This window comes from Rhipicephalus sanguineus, chromosome 11 (assembly GCF_013339695.2).
Source record: "Rhipicephalus sanguineus isolate Rsan-2018 chromosome 11, BIME_Rsan_1.4, whole genome shotgun sequence".
Classification (NCBI taxonomy): Eukaryota; Metazoa; Arthropoda; class Arachnida; order Ixodida; family Ixodidae; genus Rhipicephalus; species Rhipicephalus sanguineus.
This window is the reverse complement of record NC_051186.1, coordinates 54,781,022-54,798,987: the sequence shown is the minus strand read 5'-3', so window position 1 is coordinate 54,798,987 and position 17,966 is coordinate 54,781,022. Positions and strand designations below refer to the sequence as shown.

At 45.5% G+C, this 17,966-nt stretch overlaps 1 protein-coding gene across 1 annotated transcript in view; it reads right to left on the bottom strand.

Moving 5' to 3' along the window:
• LOC119373898 (hypoxia-inducible factor 1-alpha) overlaps nt 1–11,659 on the bottom strand; it is a 213,285-nt gene extending 201,626 nt beyond the window's left edge. Inside the window, exon 1 of the mRNA XM_037643956.2 lies at nt 11,315–11,659. Coding sequence (XP_037499884.1) covers nt 11,315–11,355 — 41 coding nt within the window. The 5' untranslated portion in view covers nt 11,356–11,659. The remainder of the gene's footprint in view (nt 1–11,314) is intronic.
• Nucleotides 11,660–17,966: the final 6,307 nt, after the last annotated feature.

Genomic DNA, 17,966 nt, shown 5'->3' with positions numbered 1-17,966 from the left:
ATTGAGGTTGTCCAATTTCTGTGGCACATTTGCACTAGGAGTTTTTGTGTACATAGATCGGACGGATTTTGATATACAACTTCGCTTTTAAAAGGCCAACATTGCGCTTAGAATATTCGTGTATTCACCCGCAACTTTTCAACATGCGCGTCCCATCGACACACAGCTTCCTGTTTAAGAAGTCTAAAAGGGATTTACAATTTATTTTATTACGTTGTCTAGGAGACGTTGACGCTTTTACGTGGCTCCGGCTGGTCTTTTTCGCGGGAAATGAACTTAGCTAAGATCCGGCGAAGTTAGCCAAGAAGTTAGTCAAATTTTCCCGGTGGTATGACCTCGTACGTGACGTCACACGGCTACCGGAAGTTCCGCTACTGCGCTCTCTATGATATGGAGACACGCTCCAAGCAGAACCGACTGAGGTTACTTATTGTATGTATATCTGCGAGAAGCAACACCGGGTTGAGACCAAACGAAGAAAATGTTGATGTTATAAAAGGGGATCGCCTAGAGTAGCGTAAGGCCGTTATACATGTACACCCAGCAGCAAAAGTTTACGGGACATTGGCTACACAACAAAAGCGAATTTATGCTCTATTAGTGCGTAATGCGTCTACTCTAGCTAGTGACAATATAGGTTGCAATACCAACTACAGGCCGGAACATTTATTTGGAGGATATGCTCCCAGACAAAGCGAGAATATCGCTTTCTCGAACATTTCCAGTCCCGCAAACGTTTCCTCTTGGGTGTATACATGGCAACACAAGCCGACATTAAGCCAAAACTATGCACCTTTCCAACGAAGGTTCCCTGGGCGCCGCCATAATCCCCTCTGGGTTGTGGTGAATATGCGCGACCCCCTCAAGAATGCACTGCCGAGGCTGTGATGTCAGTTTTCGCACTCTCGTGCAACAGTCCAGTAAGGAGAGAAAGAAGAATAGTTTTAAGGGCTCGTTTTTCGTTGTTAGACACAATATTAATGAGAACTAAGAGATAAATACACGGAAAGACAATAATACCACTTTCCGTGGCATTATTGTCTGTTAGTTCTCATTATTCCAGAAAGGAGGTGATCCATCTCTTCGATGAAAAAGTCTATAGCCAGTGCTGGTCGTATGCTAGTAAATACGGTATGCCAGAACACGCCACCGTCGTTCACATATCGCAGAAGGATCATGGAGGGTTCGCAGAAGACCACAAGCGAGACACTGAAATGACGTGCCCCTCGGAATATTCTCGAAAAACGTTCCCGACGATTAGGCTAATCTACCTCGCGAGCGCATCGCTTTCGAAGCTACTCGTAAGATAAGTGGTTAGAGCACACGCACCGATAACCCCCAGCTAACCCCTGCTCAGCCGATGGCCTTGTCTGTGACTTTGTGACACGCAGCATTCGCTTCAACGGCGAAGAAACGAAGCTGTCGCCTTAAGTGGTCACTTGTGTCACGGAGCGAGCTCAACCTGCGTGCCGAATCATATGTGGCCATTGCTTTTTAGAAAACCTTTCAATTCCTTTTCTTTCGGGGGCATAATTTCCACTCCAGGATTTTTTCCTTTAACTCACAGGGTCTCTTAAGCAGTCGCCTAAGACGAATCGAAGGTTAAAGCTATCTTTTTCTTCAATCGATGTATTGATCCTCTCCCGGCCTCCTACGAAAGCTGTCTGCACCTAAGGTGGTTTTGCACTGCCTCCAGGATCGGAGACATTGCAAGCTTCTTGCACCTCACCTGTTTTCGCACTGCCTGCGTGGTCGGCCCACCTTTCGGCAAGTGACGATGACATGTATGACGTTATCATGTAACGTCACGGTACCTGACGTCACAAAATTTGATGACCTGTGACGTCTTGGTGAGGTCATCACGTTATTTTTTGCATCACTCGTCTCGACGCTGACGCCGCGGGACGCCGACGGTCAATGTTCGCGTTTACTGAAGCTTAATCTAAGGTTTTCGCCTTAATGCCTCCTTGCACTTGCCTTAACGTTTATGTTCCTTTGCGTGGGCAGCAAACTCTGGCTAGAGTTTAAAAATATGCGGACGCACTCAACGACGACGCGACCGAATGTATGTTGCTTACTATAATATTCACTATTGCATGTAGTAAGTCAGACTACTTTTTTTGTGCGTTCTGCTTAATTGGGCAAGTAATTAACCAACTTTTAAAACCATGAAGCTGGGCAAAAAATTCGAATGGGAAAGTTGTAGATCGGTTTGGAAAACGTCGGGAGTCACTGTTCCCCACTGTATAGCGCTGCTGGCGGAATGCGGCGCTGTCGAACGCGTTTGCAGACACGTTGCGATCTCCACGCGGACGCCCTTCGCTATATGCAGTGAGCCCCATAGCGCCGGGAACAGAAGGCCTTCGCTTTCACGACGGATTCGATTACAGCCGACGACACGCATGTAAAAAAAAAAAAAGTTTGAGACCAGCGCGCCGCGTGACGTAACGTCACGCAAGAACACCCCCCCCCCCTTCTCCCACCACTCGATCGAATTGCAAACTGCAAAAGCAGATCGAATGCCTAGTGGCAGCACAGACCAATCGCTGTAGTCGTGCCGTTTTCAAACGCAAACGCAGGATTTCAATCCCCCCCACCCCGAAATTTTTGAAATTTACATATATATATTAACATGCGCACACAAAACACAAGCGCGAACAGCAGATGGCGCAGCAGTGAAGAAAGCTTTCTCACCCCCTAAGTTTTCATCCGGCCCTCTTGGCCCCACTTGCCTCCCCCCCCCCCCACCCCCTGCACCCTAGAGCAAACATAGTCAAAATACAACGCGCAAGTTCTCCACTTCCCTCGTATCTGCTAGTACTATTTCCAGTTGGTTAACTGCTAGCCATCTGCTCTTGCAACAGCAACGCTGTCTACAATTAATCTCTATCCATTAATTGAGTTGTTTGCCTTTTTTTTTGCCAGTGTTTGAAAGAGTCACACACGGTGTCTGAATCATAATTACGAAGGCTGGAGGCTCTAAAAATAATTATAATTTTCGCCAGCAGCTGCAGAGACAGAGATAGTGACGGCATTTACTATGTCTCGCCGGAGGTCAGTTATCCACGTTGTCAGCAGCTGGACGTTCAATACTCGATGGTCGCTACAACAATAATCGTTCTTTAGACTGTTCCGCGCATTGTATCAGACGCTTATTCGATGCTATGCATGTTGAAGCGATTGTCCTTGTTTTTATGGCGACGTTATCTTGTACATTTCTGTGCGTGTTACAATATTCTCATTTCATTCCGCCTACAATTCACTTACGCCATCTTATATCTAACTAAAAAAAATAATTAATAATCATCATCAACACGATAGATACCCTTTTTAATTCATAATATTCGGTGCATTCAGGCGGCACCGGTTACTTATTTTCACGTAGGCGAAATAATTTATCAAATATGTATTTCATGATTGGTTGGGGTTTTACGTCCCGAAACCGGACTTGCACGCACTACAACACAGACAATACAAACACCCCAGAGTCGTGGGAGTCCCTCCTACGTGCCTCCGAGCCAGCAGACCAACGCCGGCTCATATCCAACGGAGGCTGTGTTATCCCAAGGGATCCCCGCCAACCTCCTCTAAGCCAGCGCAACCGGTCTTCGCAATGGTCTCCTCTTTTGGGGCGTAATCAGGAGTGTACCACCACCACGATATGATCATGACTGAGAGACGCCGTGGTACGCACTCCGGAAGTTTCGACAACCTCGGTCTCTTGAAGGTACGCCTATATCTAAGCCCACGGGACATTATACTCTTGCCTCCATCGAAATGCGGCCGTCGTGGCTAGGACAGGGTGGCTACCATAGCTATAGGATTCGATCCCGCAACCTTCGGGTCAGAAGTCGAGCACCATAACCGCTACAACTGCGGCGGGATATACTTAATATGTATTTCTCAAAGCTCAATTGAGCTCAACGTGTATATATATATATATATATATATATATATATATATATATATATATGTATATATACATATATATATATATATATATATATATATATATATATATATGTATATACATATATATATATATATATATATATATATATATATATATATATATATATATATATATATATATATATATATATATATATATATATATATATATATATATATATATATATATATATATATATATAGACGGCCCTCGATAACAGCAACCAGAGGGGAAAGGTTTATTCGACGTTCGGCCGGATCCGATCTTCCTGATGAAGACCGGAACACTACAACTTCCCCTCCCCCTCTTCCCGTTCCAATCTTCCCTCTCCTGAATACACCAACATCGATGGTAATTTACGGAGCCATCCTATATAGCGAGGATATCAAGTGTTATTTACCTCGCAGTGTTTAGCCAGCGTAAATAGAGTCGTTTGCACTGTATACGTATCGTTTGGCCAACGCCTAAATGTGGGGCGTGTGAAATATGCTGAAACTATAGCAATATAATGAAAGAATGCTGGGCAGCAAGCTAAAGGGTGGAGGTGGGGGGGGGGGGGGGGGGGGGGCAGCAAAAGCAAACCGAAATCTCGGGATGTGCGCGGGCGAATAAGCTGCTTCTATTCATCGACACACGTGCATGAAATATAGGATGGTGGCCGTTGTTCTGCTCTGCCGTCCAAAATGCATGGCCGCGGACAGCGGAAGCCCGTAACACTACCGGGGGTTCCTGAAATAGAAGAGAAGGAACCGTTTCTTTCTCTCTTTTTTTCTCTTTTTTTTACAGCCCAGCTGATGACGCAAGACCAGTGATGGACGGCATCTACAGCATCCCGTCCGCACTGGCGGCCGCTGAAGCTGAGGCCAATTCCAGCCGCCATTACACCCAAGAACTTCCTGTTGGTTATATAGTTATGAATAACCTCCGGAGCGCGAGAAACGGGGCCGTATATAACAAAAAAAAAAAAAACAAGGCGGTGGGAACAAACAACTCCAGCTTGGCAGAAAAAAAAAAAAAACGGGTGGAATGCGGTCAAGAAAAGAAACTACAAGACTTAAAATGGAGACAGAGAGAGGAAACATGATAGCTTAACATCCAGCACCTGCAAGGCGGATTTTCCAGGGCGTTACGGCGACGGCGGGGAGTCGAACCAGCGACCTAGCGTTCTTGCGGGAGGATAACGCGGTTACAGCCGAAATTTCAGAGCGTCGACACCAGTCGGCCGCACAGAACAACGATGTCATTCGGTAATTTGCGCAGCGTCAACCTTGAATTTTACCCTGTTCCCTGTTGTTAAAGGAACAAAGACAAATATTAAGTCGACGTTGATTGCTGAAATGGCGGTACAGAAACCTCGTAGTGCTGCTTTTGTGCCAAGGAAGTGCCTATTTGGAAATAAAATCACGTTTTAGTGGTCCGCATCGCGTTAGCGCACTTCAAATCACCCGCCTGAAAGCGGTATTTCGCACGTCACTGTTGTCGTGCCCAACGTTGCCCGCCTTCACTGCACGCCGGAGTGCACTGGCGGCGTGTGCCCTTCGGGCATCTGGAAACATCACATGCATGCGGTATATTGTCAAACTTTCTATCAGAGCGACTTTCACGAGCGTGCAAAACACACGCGGCAGTAAGCCATACCGAAACTATACCACTGAGACGCGACCGCGTGAGCGAAGCAGAGAGCCGGGCGAAGCGCAGTTCGGCGAAAACGGAACTTTTGAACCACGCGCGCCGTTCGCCATGGCAACGCCAAAGAGGTTATTTTTTCCATGAGTCAAACAGAAACAAACAAGCAGCATTTTATTACGTCTCTTGATGCACGGATGGTTCTTTTTTTATTGCAGCTAGTTTGACTACTAGTGATTAATTGTATTCAGACTCTCCCACGTCATCGGGATCACTTCCAAAATGTCCCACTCGTGGCACTCATCCTGTGACACATTTAGTTTAATTTCTCGGTAAGTAGGGCACTGCTGTTGATAATACCGCCGTTTTAGACGTTGTCATACATTGAGCTTTCACTCTGACATAAATTGTTATTTGCCTTTAGTGTCCCTTTAAAGTTAAACCTCGATATAAGGAACTTCAATATAACAAAATTCTCGATAAAACGAAGCATTTCACTTTTGACAACTTCATGTCCATAGAACACCATGTAATTTGAACCTCAATACAACGAGGCCTGTTATTTGTGATTTCAATATAACGAAGTTTCAATGCTGCCGCAGAGGAAGACCGACGCGATAAACTGAAGCTTCTGCTGGAGCCAGTGGTCATACGGTTTAGTTGCACGCGGTTTTTGCAAACGCTTACCGCAGCGCACGGGACCTGCATTTCTAACGGGTTCAGATGACGTTGGGCCACTGTGAAGGGGACTTCTTCGCTGGCGCAGCATCAAGCTGCGGTCACCAAATCTCAGGTTGAAGATTTTTTTTTTTTTTTTCGCGTTACGAAAATTAGTTGTGTGCTGCTGCCCTGTTATTCAAACTTCACGCGCAAGAAAAGAGGCCTTTGACAGCTATGCTTAAAAGATCGAATTTCAATTCAATGAAGCTTCGATATAACTAAGTAACGATATAACGAACTGGGAGCATGCATGACATGACCGAAAATAAGAGAGTACACCGTTATATCAGCTTCCAGAGCAAACGAAAGTGTCTGAGGGATACTGTGACCCCGGTTGCTATTCACACTGTCATTCAGCCAAGTTACAACTCTCTACTTCTAATAGTGCATCACCAATCAACCAAAATGTCTTATTACCATTCACTCTACTACTGCCATGCCACTGCTATCGTTAACCGCTATTAACTGTCTTTAAAACACAGGGTTTCAGGTAGACAAGCCACACTGGTGTTGACTTCTCAATGCATTTACGCATGCCATGTGCAAGCTCACCTTATATTATCACATAGCTTTCACCGGTGGCTTCTCCTAACGTCACCTCAATCTAAGCATAATGCCACAGTGGGTATTTGACAATAGAAATGCTTAGAAGTTAGTTATCAATAACATTTCATTAATTAGTCTAATGCATTTGCTTTCCAGCATATGCCTGCCACTTCAAGTAATCCAGCTCAATGTGTGTTACGACAGCGGCAATTTTCAAGATTTTACTCATTAATTTTTACGTTAAAAAAGAACATCCGTAGGAAGTCGTGGCTGCAAGTTCAGCAGCACTGGTTCTGTTGCTCATGCGTTTGTCATCTTCGTGCTGTTTAACTTGATAGATGTGGCTGCAGTATCTTGGCCGATTTACTTTAGTCAATCTGGTGTAAGCTACGCAACTTCAGCCCACTCCATTACCTCAAATTCTATAGGAAAGTCATGTACATTGCTTCTTAAATCCATTTTCTTTTCCAGCTCACTACCATCACAAGAACTTATCTTGACTTGCGATAGCGTAAGGTCTCCAACCTGCCAATGAGGTACTTTCCTCACACACTATCTAGAGAACAACAGAATGTGAACGATTCCAACGTTCAACTCATTAATTCCTGAAAACAACTACTTCGCATAGATTGGTACATACACTGCTCACGGACTGAACCGCGACATCATTTTTTTTAGTATAACAACTGCTATGAGCAATTGTAAACATGTCATGTTGTTGCAAACCTGGCTGCTAAAGGTAATTAATGTTGGCTCTGATGTAAGTGTTCGAGTCAAAGTTATGCCGATATGACACGAACTGTAGAGGCTCAAAATGAAAAGATATGGAATACTCATCCCTCATGCATGTGGAGTACTCCCACATTTCAATGCGGGAGTACTGTGCATTAAAGACGTAGGTAGCACGGATAATCTGAAGACGCACTGGCCACTGTGCTGACTGCACGCCTCTGCAAACATTCCTTTTTAAACATTGCCGTTCCTCTATCAGTCAACCTTCCATTGCAACTCCCTAGACTACAATGTCTTGTTGATAAAGTGAACAAATATAGACACCCCTAACTACTTCCTACACAAGCTCGTGATAACAAATCGCCACATCAAAAAAAAGCAAATCTGCTCCTTTTGCAGGCGAGTTTGAACGACCACAGAACCGTCCCTCTGGTACTGGGCAAGCGTATCGCAGCTCATCACAGACTGTTCTCGTCATTTTCACGCGAAAATTGTGAAAGCACTGATAACAACTGCATAACTTATGAAACATTTCATTCATATAATTTATCACAGTAGCCTAAGGGAGCATTATCACCTGTAGTAGGCTCTATGCTTTTGGTAGAGATGCATTCACCAAAGATTTTTTTTTCACCACCAAGTTGTTAAATCATGTGACAATTCTGGAGACAGCAGGGCAGCATTCTTAATCCTTACATTTAAAAATCCTCTGTTTACAGGGGCGTAGCCAAGGGGGGAGGGGGGATTCAAACACCCCTCGAAATTTTCAGTTTTGCTTGTGTTTGCGTATATATACACACGCACATACAAACGCAAGCATTAACATAAACAAAGTATGGTTGAACCCCCCCCCCTCCCGAAAAAAATTCCTGGCTACGCCCCCGTCTGTTTATAAGCAACAAATCATAGCAACTCGTAATTAAAACTTGTGAATAAAAAGTTAAAGTAAGAAACATTATACGAAAGTCAAATAATGGAAATTTTACACTTTCTCAAAATGGTATGTGTAAGTTTTTTGCTTCTCTGTTTGGCTTTTAGTCCTTGTTAAGGTTCACAACCCTGCGTGAATTTCTGCCTCGATCAAACTGCAGCACATTCACATGACTCTAGCTGCTCAGAACCTGCAGCTTGAGTCAAACGCTGTATGTAAGAGACCTCTCAAGTATGTACAGTCAGTGTCAAAAGTTTGTGGACCACTAGACACCAGAAAACTCTGACTACTCCCACTGCTTCTACGGTCAGCCTTGAATTTAGATTTCCGACCTGTTCTAAAACACGCTGAAAACATGTATTGTACAGCTTGACCGAATACAGTCACAAATTGCTGGGAAGCTCAAAGTTTTCTCAGACATGGTGGTCTATAAACTTTCGACGCCAAGTGTACATGCACAAGGAGCCACTAAAACGAGCTGTCACACTTGCTGAATAGAGCTAAATGGAAATGCATAGTTCGCACTCTTTTCAAGAGACAAATACCATCAATATCGTTCAGACCAGCAGACTCGGAAGTCGCACATGGAAATGTATAATGATGCGCATGCAGGAGTCGTCAGAAGGATGTCTTCATTCAAGCCAAAAGAAGCTAGTCAATGATGTGCCACACAAGATTCAACGAAATATGTGATATGCTTCTTTCGGAACAGTGAATTAAAAATCGCACGCGGAAATGTATACAAAAGAGACAATTTAAACAACCGCAAGGATTTTACATTTATCTATGCTCAGACCTTTGCTACGCTGCTTGAAATCAAGTGTGCGGTTTGCTAGAAAGATCTTATTTTTTTACATTTTAAATCCTTTTGACATCTGCTTAAACGCCGACACTATGTTTACGGTAGGTGTTTTCTTTCTAAATGTTATAGGTTCAATAGATGTCTAGTAAAGTACTGTGTAGGAGCACAAAATTACACCGAAGAAATAAAATGAAAAAAAAAGAAATAATAATAAGGTTCCAGCTAACCACACAGTCGCTCATGTAGGTAAATTATGGTTCTGTGCTAGCACCCCTGAAATAATGTTGGCAACTGCATTCTTTTAGGTTAGGTTGGATTAGGTTAGGTTTTGTCAATTTGTGGTGGTGACATTCTGTACTTGTCCTACAAATACAATGCAACTAAAACACTACAACTAAAACACTAAAAAGACTCCAAAGAGTGGCTGCAGCATTCGATCGTCATTATCATTTATCATTTCGATCATAATAATCATCATCATTTCGTTTAATCTCCTTATTCGCTCCCCCATCTGGTCATGTGACCTGCGTGATCGCTACTGATGCTACTACTACTACTGCTACTACTACTATTACTACCACCACGACGGCACAGGGTCGAGCTGTAAAAGTAGCACTCTCCGCCCAACAATGCACAGCGATGAATTCATTCTCCCGACAAACGTATTGCGAGCAGCGCATGCGTCTCCACGTCAAAATGCCTACTTAGTAGACAGCTCCAAATCGCGGAGGACAGGGTTCAATAACCTCTCCCACAGCTGTTTTCGGTGGCGGGTGGGTGTCACGAAGTGGCTAGGAGGTCTGTCTACTACACCTCAAGTGGGCATGACCAACTGGTGTTTCGTGTCATGATTGTCACTCGTGGACTATGCGCGTCGATTTAAAAAAGCGCCGAGTCAAAAGCAGAGAAGCAACGGACATTTAAGGAATTTCTCCGTGGAGAATCTTTTTCGAGCACTGCGTGTATATATCTGCTCAGAGATAAGAAAGAACGCTCGAAAGCCAAGATGATGAGATAAGGCAACAACCAGAGGCGAGAGCAAGTTTTATCTCTCAAACTTGGAACACTTCGCACAGGCAGTCATTCGTGGTAGTAGCGTCACTTTGGTGCGATCGCGTTGCCAACAAAATTGCAAATGAATGGATCGCCGACTGAGTGTCTAAAGGTTCGTTCAACAGCGATTTGCTAGCCATTAAGCGCAACTCGGACAAACTGTGAATCCCTTTAGGGTTCGTGATAACGGTATCTCGCGCAAAAATATACCTCCGCGCTCGGGATTTGCAAGCTGCCGAGCTGACGCAACAATTTCGGTGTCTCCGACCCGATTACTAAGCATTTTTTTTTTTTTCTCGAATTTCTGACAGGCTGACCGGCAATGTAGGGGGGTCGCAATGACCGTACCACCACTGCGGACAGTCGCGGAGGATATTGCGTAGTCCCGAGGGATACCCAGAAGAGACGGAAACTGGAGCAACCTAACAGTCTCGAATTGCGAATGTCCTTGGGGGAAAAGCGAGGCGACGGCGCATCAACTGCTGAAGTGGATACTTTAGCGGCTGGATTTGCCTGCCGAAGCAGACAGGCGATAGCTAGGGGCGCCAGGCCGACAACGAAACGAGTCACTCGAAAATCCAGCCGTGAGAGTCCATCAAACCTCGCACCCGCCCCAGTAAGCGCCCGGACTCTCGCCTTGAGCGCGTGACGACAACCCCGAAACGAACGAACCACGGATTATGTCACACACGAGGACAGGACACTTATGCGCGCGCTGTCGCAGACAGCGCGCAGACGCTCGGCAAAACAGCTGTTCAGAGTGGTTAGGTAGTTATCCAGGAAGTGGCGGTCATCCGACACCCCAGCGAGAGGCTGGAGGTGGGGGAAACCGTCAAAAGCGCCGCTGGCGTCAACTGTGGCGGCTGTCGTGTCCCTAAAAAAACCTCTCTCATCGAGGAATGCGAGCAAGTAGCAGAGCGATTAGGCCTAGTTAGGAGTAGGAGAGACTCACCGTCGCTCCTTGGGAGCGCTTGCCATTTTGGCAGCACTCATCCCGCTGGCGGGTCGCTTCAGCAGGGCTCGCCGATCTCCGAAGAAGTCGCAAGCAGTCTCAGGACACTGCCGAGGATTGCATGCAGATTCCGGGATCTCCACGATTCGACAAATGTTGGCGACTTGACGACGCACGACGGGGAAGAAACTAGAACAGTCGGTGTCGGTCAGCCAAGCAGCCACCGGGCACCGAAAACTTCACATCTACAACACCGCGATCACCACTTGAGCACGCAGATTTTCGCTGGTTTCGCAGACGACACGAAGCACGCACAACATCCCTCGCGGAACGTACGGCCACAAAGTAATCCGTGTTTTTCCTCGAGAGCGCGCCACCTGTAAGTGGGATGCCACGGGGATTCCGAGACAGACCGTGGCGCCACATGGCCGCTGTCTCGAGAACCGCAAGCACGTGAACTCAAGAGTTCTTTGCGAAACTCCCCAGCCGCTCCGTGCATCAAAATTCGAACACGCAAGCGACCAATATCTTGAGAATTTGCTAATTGTCACGCCATCTGTGGGCGCAAAAACAAGCTAATAAATGGTACTTTTGTGCCGCATTGATGAAGAGACGCGAGCAGTGTTTTTACGCTTGCGACTTACGTTTTGCAGGTGACACAGCGTCTATAGAACTCATTAAACTTTTATGAAAGCGCTTCTCTTAATTCTTGCTGCTGCAAACCGCGCAATAACAGCGAAGACTACAGCGACTGTGGCAATGGGGTCGTTTTCTATAATTGCCCCTAGATGGCGCGACAATTTGCTGGTTCCCGCAAAATCGGCGATTAGCGTGTCCGGGTTTCGGAACGCAGTTTCGCAACTGGTATGATTGAAGAACGCTTACGAACTGTTTTTTTTTTTTTTTTTGTTTTTTAAAGCACGTTTTTCGGTCGGGCGCCCGTCCGGCTCTTCGTTCCTGTTGCACCGAAGCCGGTTCGTGGCCGATAAAGAGAGGCGTGCGCGCTGGCACCGAGGGAACAGTGAGACATCGATGCTAGGCGCGACCACTGCTCAACGAGTCTTTGCAGAGCTCCACGTCATTGTTGCATTGTTTCACGCTCGAACACTGTAAAACGCGGGCGTTCTGCGTTGCCCCCTACAATGCTGTTGTGAACGCGTCTGAGTTACGCACTTGTCACGAGAACAATTATTGATTTTTAGCCCAGTTGTTTCTTCTTATTGCTATTTATTTATTTATTTATTTATTTATTTATTTATTTATTTATTTATTTATTTCCTACAACGAAAAATCAACCGGTGCTCTGTTCAGACTGAAGTCGTCACCCTAAACCCATTTAAAATCCTAAACATAAAATGAGTTTTATGACTTTCGTAGTTATTACCTTCATTGCAAGAAAGCGCTAACAATAGACCACGCGCAGATGGCAGGCTTCAAAATCATTGGGCGTTTGACATTGTATACGTCATTCATTGGTGAGATATCCTGTGCAACTGCGATGAAAATGACGGCTTAGCGATGACTGTAAATGTTTACGCGTGTAGCATAGGCTACATAAAAGACACATTAACTTTTATTGCATCGCGCTATTCGTTGCACCCGTGACGGCAGGGGAAACTCGCCTGTTCCTGCCGCAGCGTTACGTCCGCGTTACAGAGGTAGGCTTTATATTCATCGTCGGTTTGTCTTACAAGGGAATACGAATGACGTCACTACAGAGCGAACCAATGCGACCAAACCAACTGTATGACGCCGGCATCCGGTCCTACGACACGACACCACTCATCCGGACGTACAACGTACACCGCATCCGTCCTGTGACACCACTATGCGAGTGATGAGGCAGACCCCATTCGGTCATGTTGGTTTTTAGATGGAGGGTCGGTTGAATGGTGGGGACAGGTTGGGGTGGGGGGCGTAGCCAGAAATTTTTTTCGGGTAGGGGGGGGGGGGGGGGGGGGGAGTTCAACCATACTTCATGTATGTTCATGCGTGCGTTTGTATGTGTGCGTGTATGTATACGCAAGCAAAACTGAAAAATTTCGGGGGGGGGGGGGGGTTGATCCCCCTACCCCTCCCTCTTGACTACGCCCCTGGAAGCTATGGGAATGCTATAAACATTTAATAATAGTAGCAGTAGTAGTAATAATAATTATTATTAGGGGTGTGCGAATATCTGAGTTTAGAATCGAATAATCCGATTCGACTTTCAAATAGCTATTATTCGAATAATTCGACGGGACGAATATTTCAAACGCGACCTTGGCTAATGGTGCAACTTGGTTAGGGTGGGGCGACTAAAGCTAATGCTAACGTCGTTACACTGGGCCTTTCGTTAAAACTTTCACCGATATACCATTTCAAAAACGAGCGCACGTTTATTTTAAAGGAGATTGTCATTTCCGCACTATATTGCTCCATCAAAGAAGGCCAGGGAACAGTCTGGGAGACTGGAACTGCTACCGTCGAAAGATAACCAGCACCCTGAGCTCAGAACAAAAATATTTCAATGATCCCCTGATCCCAAGACAGGATGATCCTTTGCAAATTGGAAAGAGCACGGAGCTGCACTTTATCCAGGTATCGCCAAAATTGCTTTGCGATACAATTCCCATCTCTGCTACTGAAGTGTCCCGCAGTAAGCGCATGTTTTCAACTGCAGGAAACACCGTAACGTCACGGCGAGAGAGCCTGAAGCCAGGTCGCGTGGAACAGCTTGTGTTTCTGCGGGACAATTTGTAGTCTTTCGGTAGCAGTCACTCACCGCGTTAACTTATGTGCTCGAGTACGTGAGCAGATTTCATTTTTTTTTCGTTCTTTTAATTTTCAGTAAAATCTGTTATATTCGACATTCTATTTCATATTCGATTCGAGATGAAATATCACTGTTAGGCTTAGCACATCCCTAATAATAATAATAATAATAATAATAATAATAATAATAATAATAATAATAATAATAATAATAATAATAATAATAATTTTATTTCTGCCTCAACAAAATGCATGGACAGGGGAGCCGCAAAAAATCGCACGGTCCCTTATGCATCTGAATCTCAACTAGAAGGCGAAGATCCTCTTTTTCTTCTTTTTTCTTCTTAGTCGATGTATTTATAGGGTGCCTAGGGCATGGCCTATGTTGCCCCAGTGACTCTAGATGTATTGAACCTTCCGCGCCCCTCTCCTAAAGCTTTCTACAACTAACGCGGTTTTCCAAAGCCTCCCGGATCAGAGGCATTGCAAGCTCTCTGCACCTACCTTGTTTTGCACTGCCTCCGGGATCGACCCACCTTTCACTAAGCAGTGACGTCACAGTAGCGTCATGATGATGTCAAAAATTTTGGCGATATGTGACGTCCTGATGACGTCATCGTCTGACGATTATGTTTTGCATCACTCGTGTAGACGCCGCCGACGTGAGACGCCAGTCAATTTTCGCTCTTGATGAGGCATCTAAGGCTCTCGCCTTAAAAAGCTGTCACAAACGGCTCGGCTGAGCCGCAGCACCTGAATGCAAGGCTAATAATAATTTAGTAATAATAATTACTTCATTGAGACTATATACACATTGCATGCATAATCACAAGGTGTCATCCACGCAGCCAAAACATATACAGGGTGCCCCGCAGCTAATTCTAGCCAGAGTTTAAAAATATTCCAACGCAGTCAATGACGACGCGACCGAATGCATGTTGCTAACTCTTGCCTGGAGTAAGTCAGACTATTTGCTTGTGTTCTGATTAATTGCTTAATTAGGCCGCTTTAATTAACTAACTTTTGAAGCAACGAAGCTGGGCAAAAAAGTTCCAGTGAAAAAGTTGTAGATCGGTTTGCAAAACGTCCGAATAGACACTTTCTAACTTTCTATCTATTGAGTATCAGTGTTTTTCTCTTTACTAAAGATGCCCGCGAAATACACAAAAAAAAAATACCATGTGACATACCCGCTTGCGCGCAGTCATCCTAGTGCCCCTAACGTTCTGCGTACAAACGATATGCTTCCCTCGCGCCGGTTCGTGACAGGGATAAGCAGACGCAGCGGTTATCGCTTAATTGTGTTGCCGCTAGCAAAACGTGCTTCGTCGCACAGCCACCACCATCGTCGCTGCCCTGTCGAGGCAGCACAACCAGGCAAATGCCGTGTTCGTTTGCACGCGGAACGTTAGGGCCGGAGCACTAGAATCATAGCGCGCACTGGCGCGCAAGCGGGCATGCCACGTGGGTTTTCTTTTTTTTTTAATGCGAAGCATTTCTTAGCGAACCTCTGGCATTTTGAGCGTTTCTATCTATCTATCTATCTATCTATCTATCTATCTATCTATCTATCTATCTATCTATCTATCTATCTATCTATCTAGCCGCCTACATCTGGGTGCTCTCATGCTCGCGTCCTTAACTTGGTGAAGACCAAAATTTGCATGGGAGGGTAACAGGATTTGACGAATATGATTGCCGGGTCATGACATGAATAACGTTAAACTCCTGTCGCGTACGTCGTCAAACCCTTTCCACTAGACACGTGTGGCACATACCCGTTTACCACGGACCGCGGTTTACGGGTATGCGCCACAGGTGATAGTTTATATCTACCCAGGAACGGCGGGAACGGACATTGGTAACTTAAATGCTAGAGCGTTAAGGAAAACCAACAATGGCAGCGTTGACTCAACGAATGGAATGAATGAAAATTAGCATCCCTGCAGCAATCGAACCCAAGCATTCTGCGTGGCAATCAGGTATTCTTCCATTGAGCCATGCCAGGTCTATAAACTGGTTTGGAAAAACAGTCTACGCAGGCGTAATACCGGTGCAACGTCAATTGTGGTTGTGGTGCTTGCTATCTAATTTTACAAGAAAGCAATAAACACTACATGATACTTCTACGATGTGTACTCCTACTATACATGCATCATATCAGATTAACGTCTGTAGTTCCAGTGTTGGCTCCGCTTTTATAGCAGTCTAATAAACATTACGTTTGTATTCATATGATTCAGCAAGCTATATTGAAGCATTGCTCGACCCCGGAGGAATACATTAACGAAAGTTACATATGATATCCACATCACCGCACCCTAAATTGCACTTAGTCCGCAAGAACGACGCAGTGTCCACTTCATTTCTTACGAGGCTGGGCGATGGCCTCATGCTGACCGAGAATGATGCCAGATTGAGTGACAGCCGCTTTGTAGACTAGGCTACGTAGGCCACACACGCCCAGGTAGTCTACGAATACGACAAACACCATCCACTGATGTTGGTCCACGTAGCACTATCCAGGCCTACCAGCCTCGACGGCCTATACCTCACCAACGCGAAGGGTGGCTTCAGGTTCCTACTTGTCGCCGGCTCTGTCGACAGCCGATTTGTCGACGAAATGACCGAGACATGAGGGTGTAGATGCGGTCACTGACCAAGTCAAGGTGAGAAACGCAGAGACGTTTCGGGACCCATACGGGTTCCTTGTTCACACTAAGCAGGCAAGAGCTGTGTGTCGCTTTTTTATGCTAAAATGTGACGTAATGAACGGGTGTAGGTGTAGTAACCGAGGCATCCTAGAATTCCAACAGCTCTACTATACCACATACTTCACTACACATGGACCCCTCGTCACCACGATCACGACCGGATCCTATAACAAGTCATGACCAGCTGCTGGTGCTCACTGATCACGGTGATGATGCCCTTGTTCAAGAACTGTCAAGAACTTCTTCCACACATGCACACGAGTTCGTGAAACGTGCGTGCGTTCTCGGGACACATATGCGGCTCTTCATATATGTGTGCGTATAAAATTTAAACATATCTTTAGCGTCATTTTGTAACGTGTCGCTGAGTAAAAAACGTTACGCCACAGTCACCTACCCGCCGCATGCTTCGCATAACATCGACTCCCACGGTACGTCGGATCTGCCGAATTTTTTTTTATTTCGCAGGCTTCTGTAGTAAGAAGAAAAAACACTGACACCAAATTTGGAAACTCGAGATGCTTGTATTGTTTGATAGTCCTGCATGTGTAGGCACTTCTGACCGATTATGGGTAAGATAATTTAAATTGGTTAAGATATTTTAAATTGGTTTTAGTCTCATCTGAGTTTTCAACACCTCGCGACATCGTCACTAGTATGACGTAGACAGAGGCCCCTGACGTTCCACAAGAAAAGCGAGAACATTCACGGGGCGCACACGAAACCACGACGCCCCTCTCACTCTGTTGTCGGGCTGCTCTCAAGGTGGTTTTGGCTGCCTGCGACAGGAACGCTTTTCTTTCTTCACCGCGCGCGGGTCCCCCGATATGAAAACTGCGTGTTCAGCGTCACCGAAGCTTGAGTGCACGTGGCCTCAGGCGCTCCTCCGCTGTGGGGCGCTATTGCGATTTTAGGCGGCGTTTTGAAGTGACGCTAAAATTGGTCACAATTAACGACGCTAGCATTAATTATACGATACGTTAGAGCACTTACGATTCAATTTCGGCATTAGTAGACACAAGGCTACAAATTACAGTAAAAAAGTCACAAACGATAATTTCGCTGTCAGGGGTTCTTTCATAGGAAGTTAGAAACTAACTTAGACAGTTTCTACCTTTGAAACGGTCTAAAAGGGTGGTATGGTAGCTAGTTTTGTTTTCCCTATGGTCGCGCAATACGGCTCA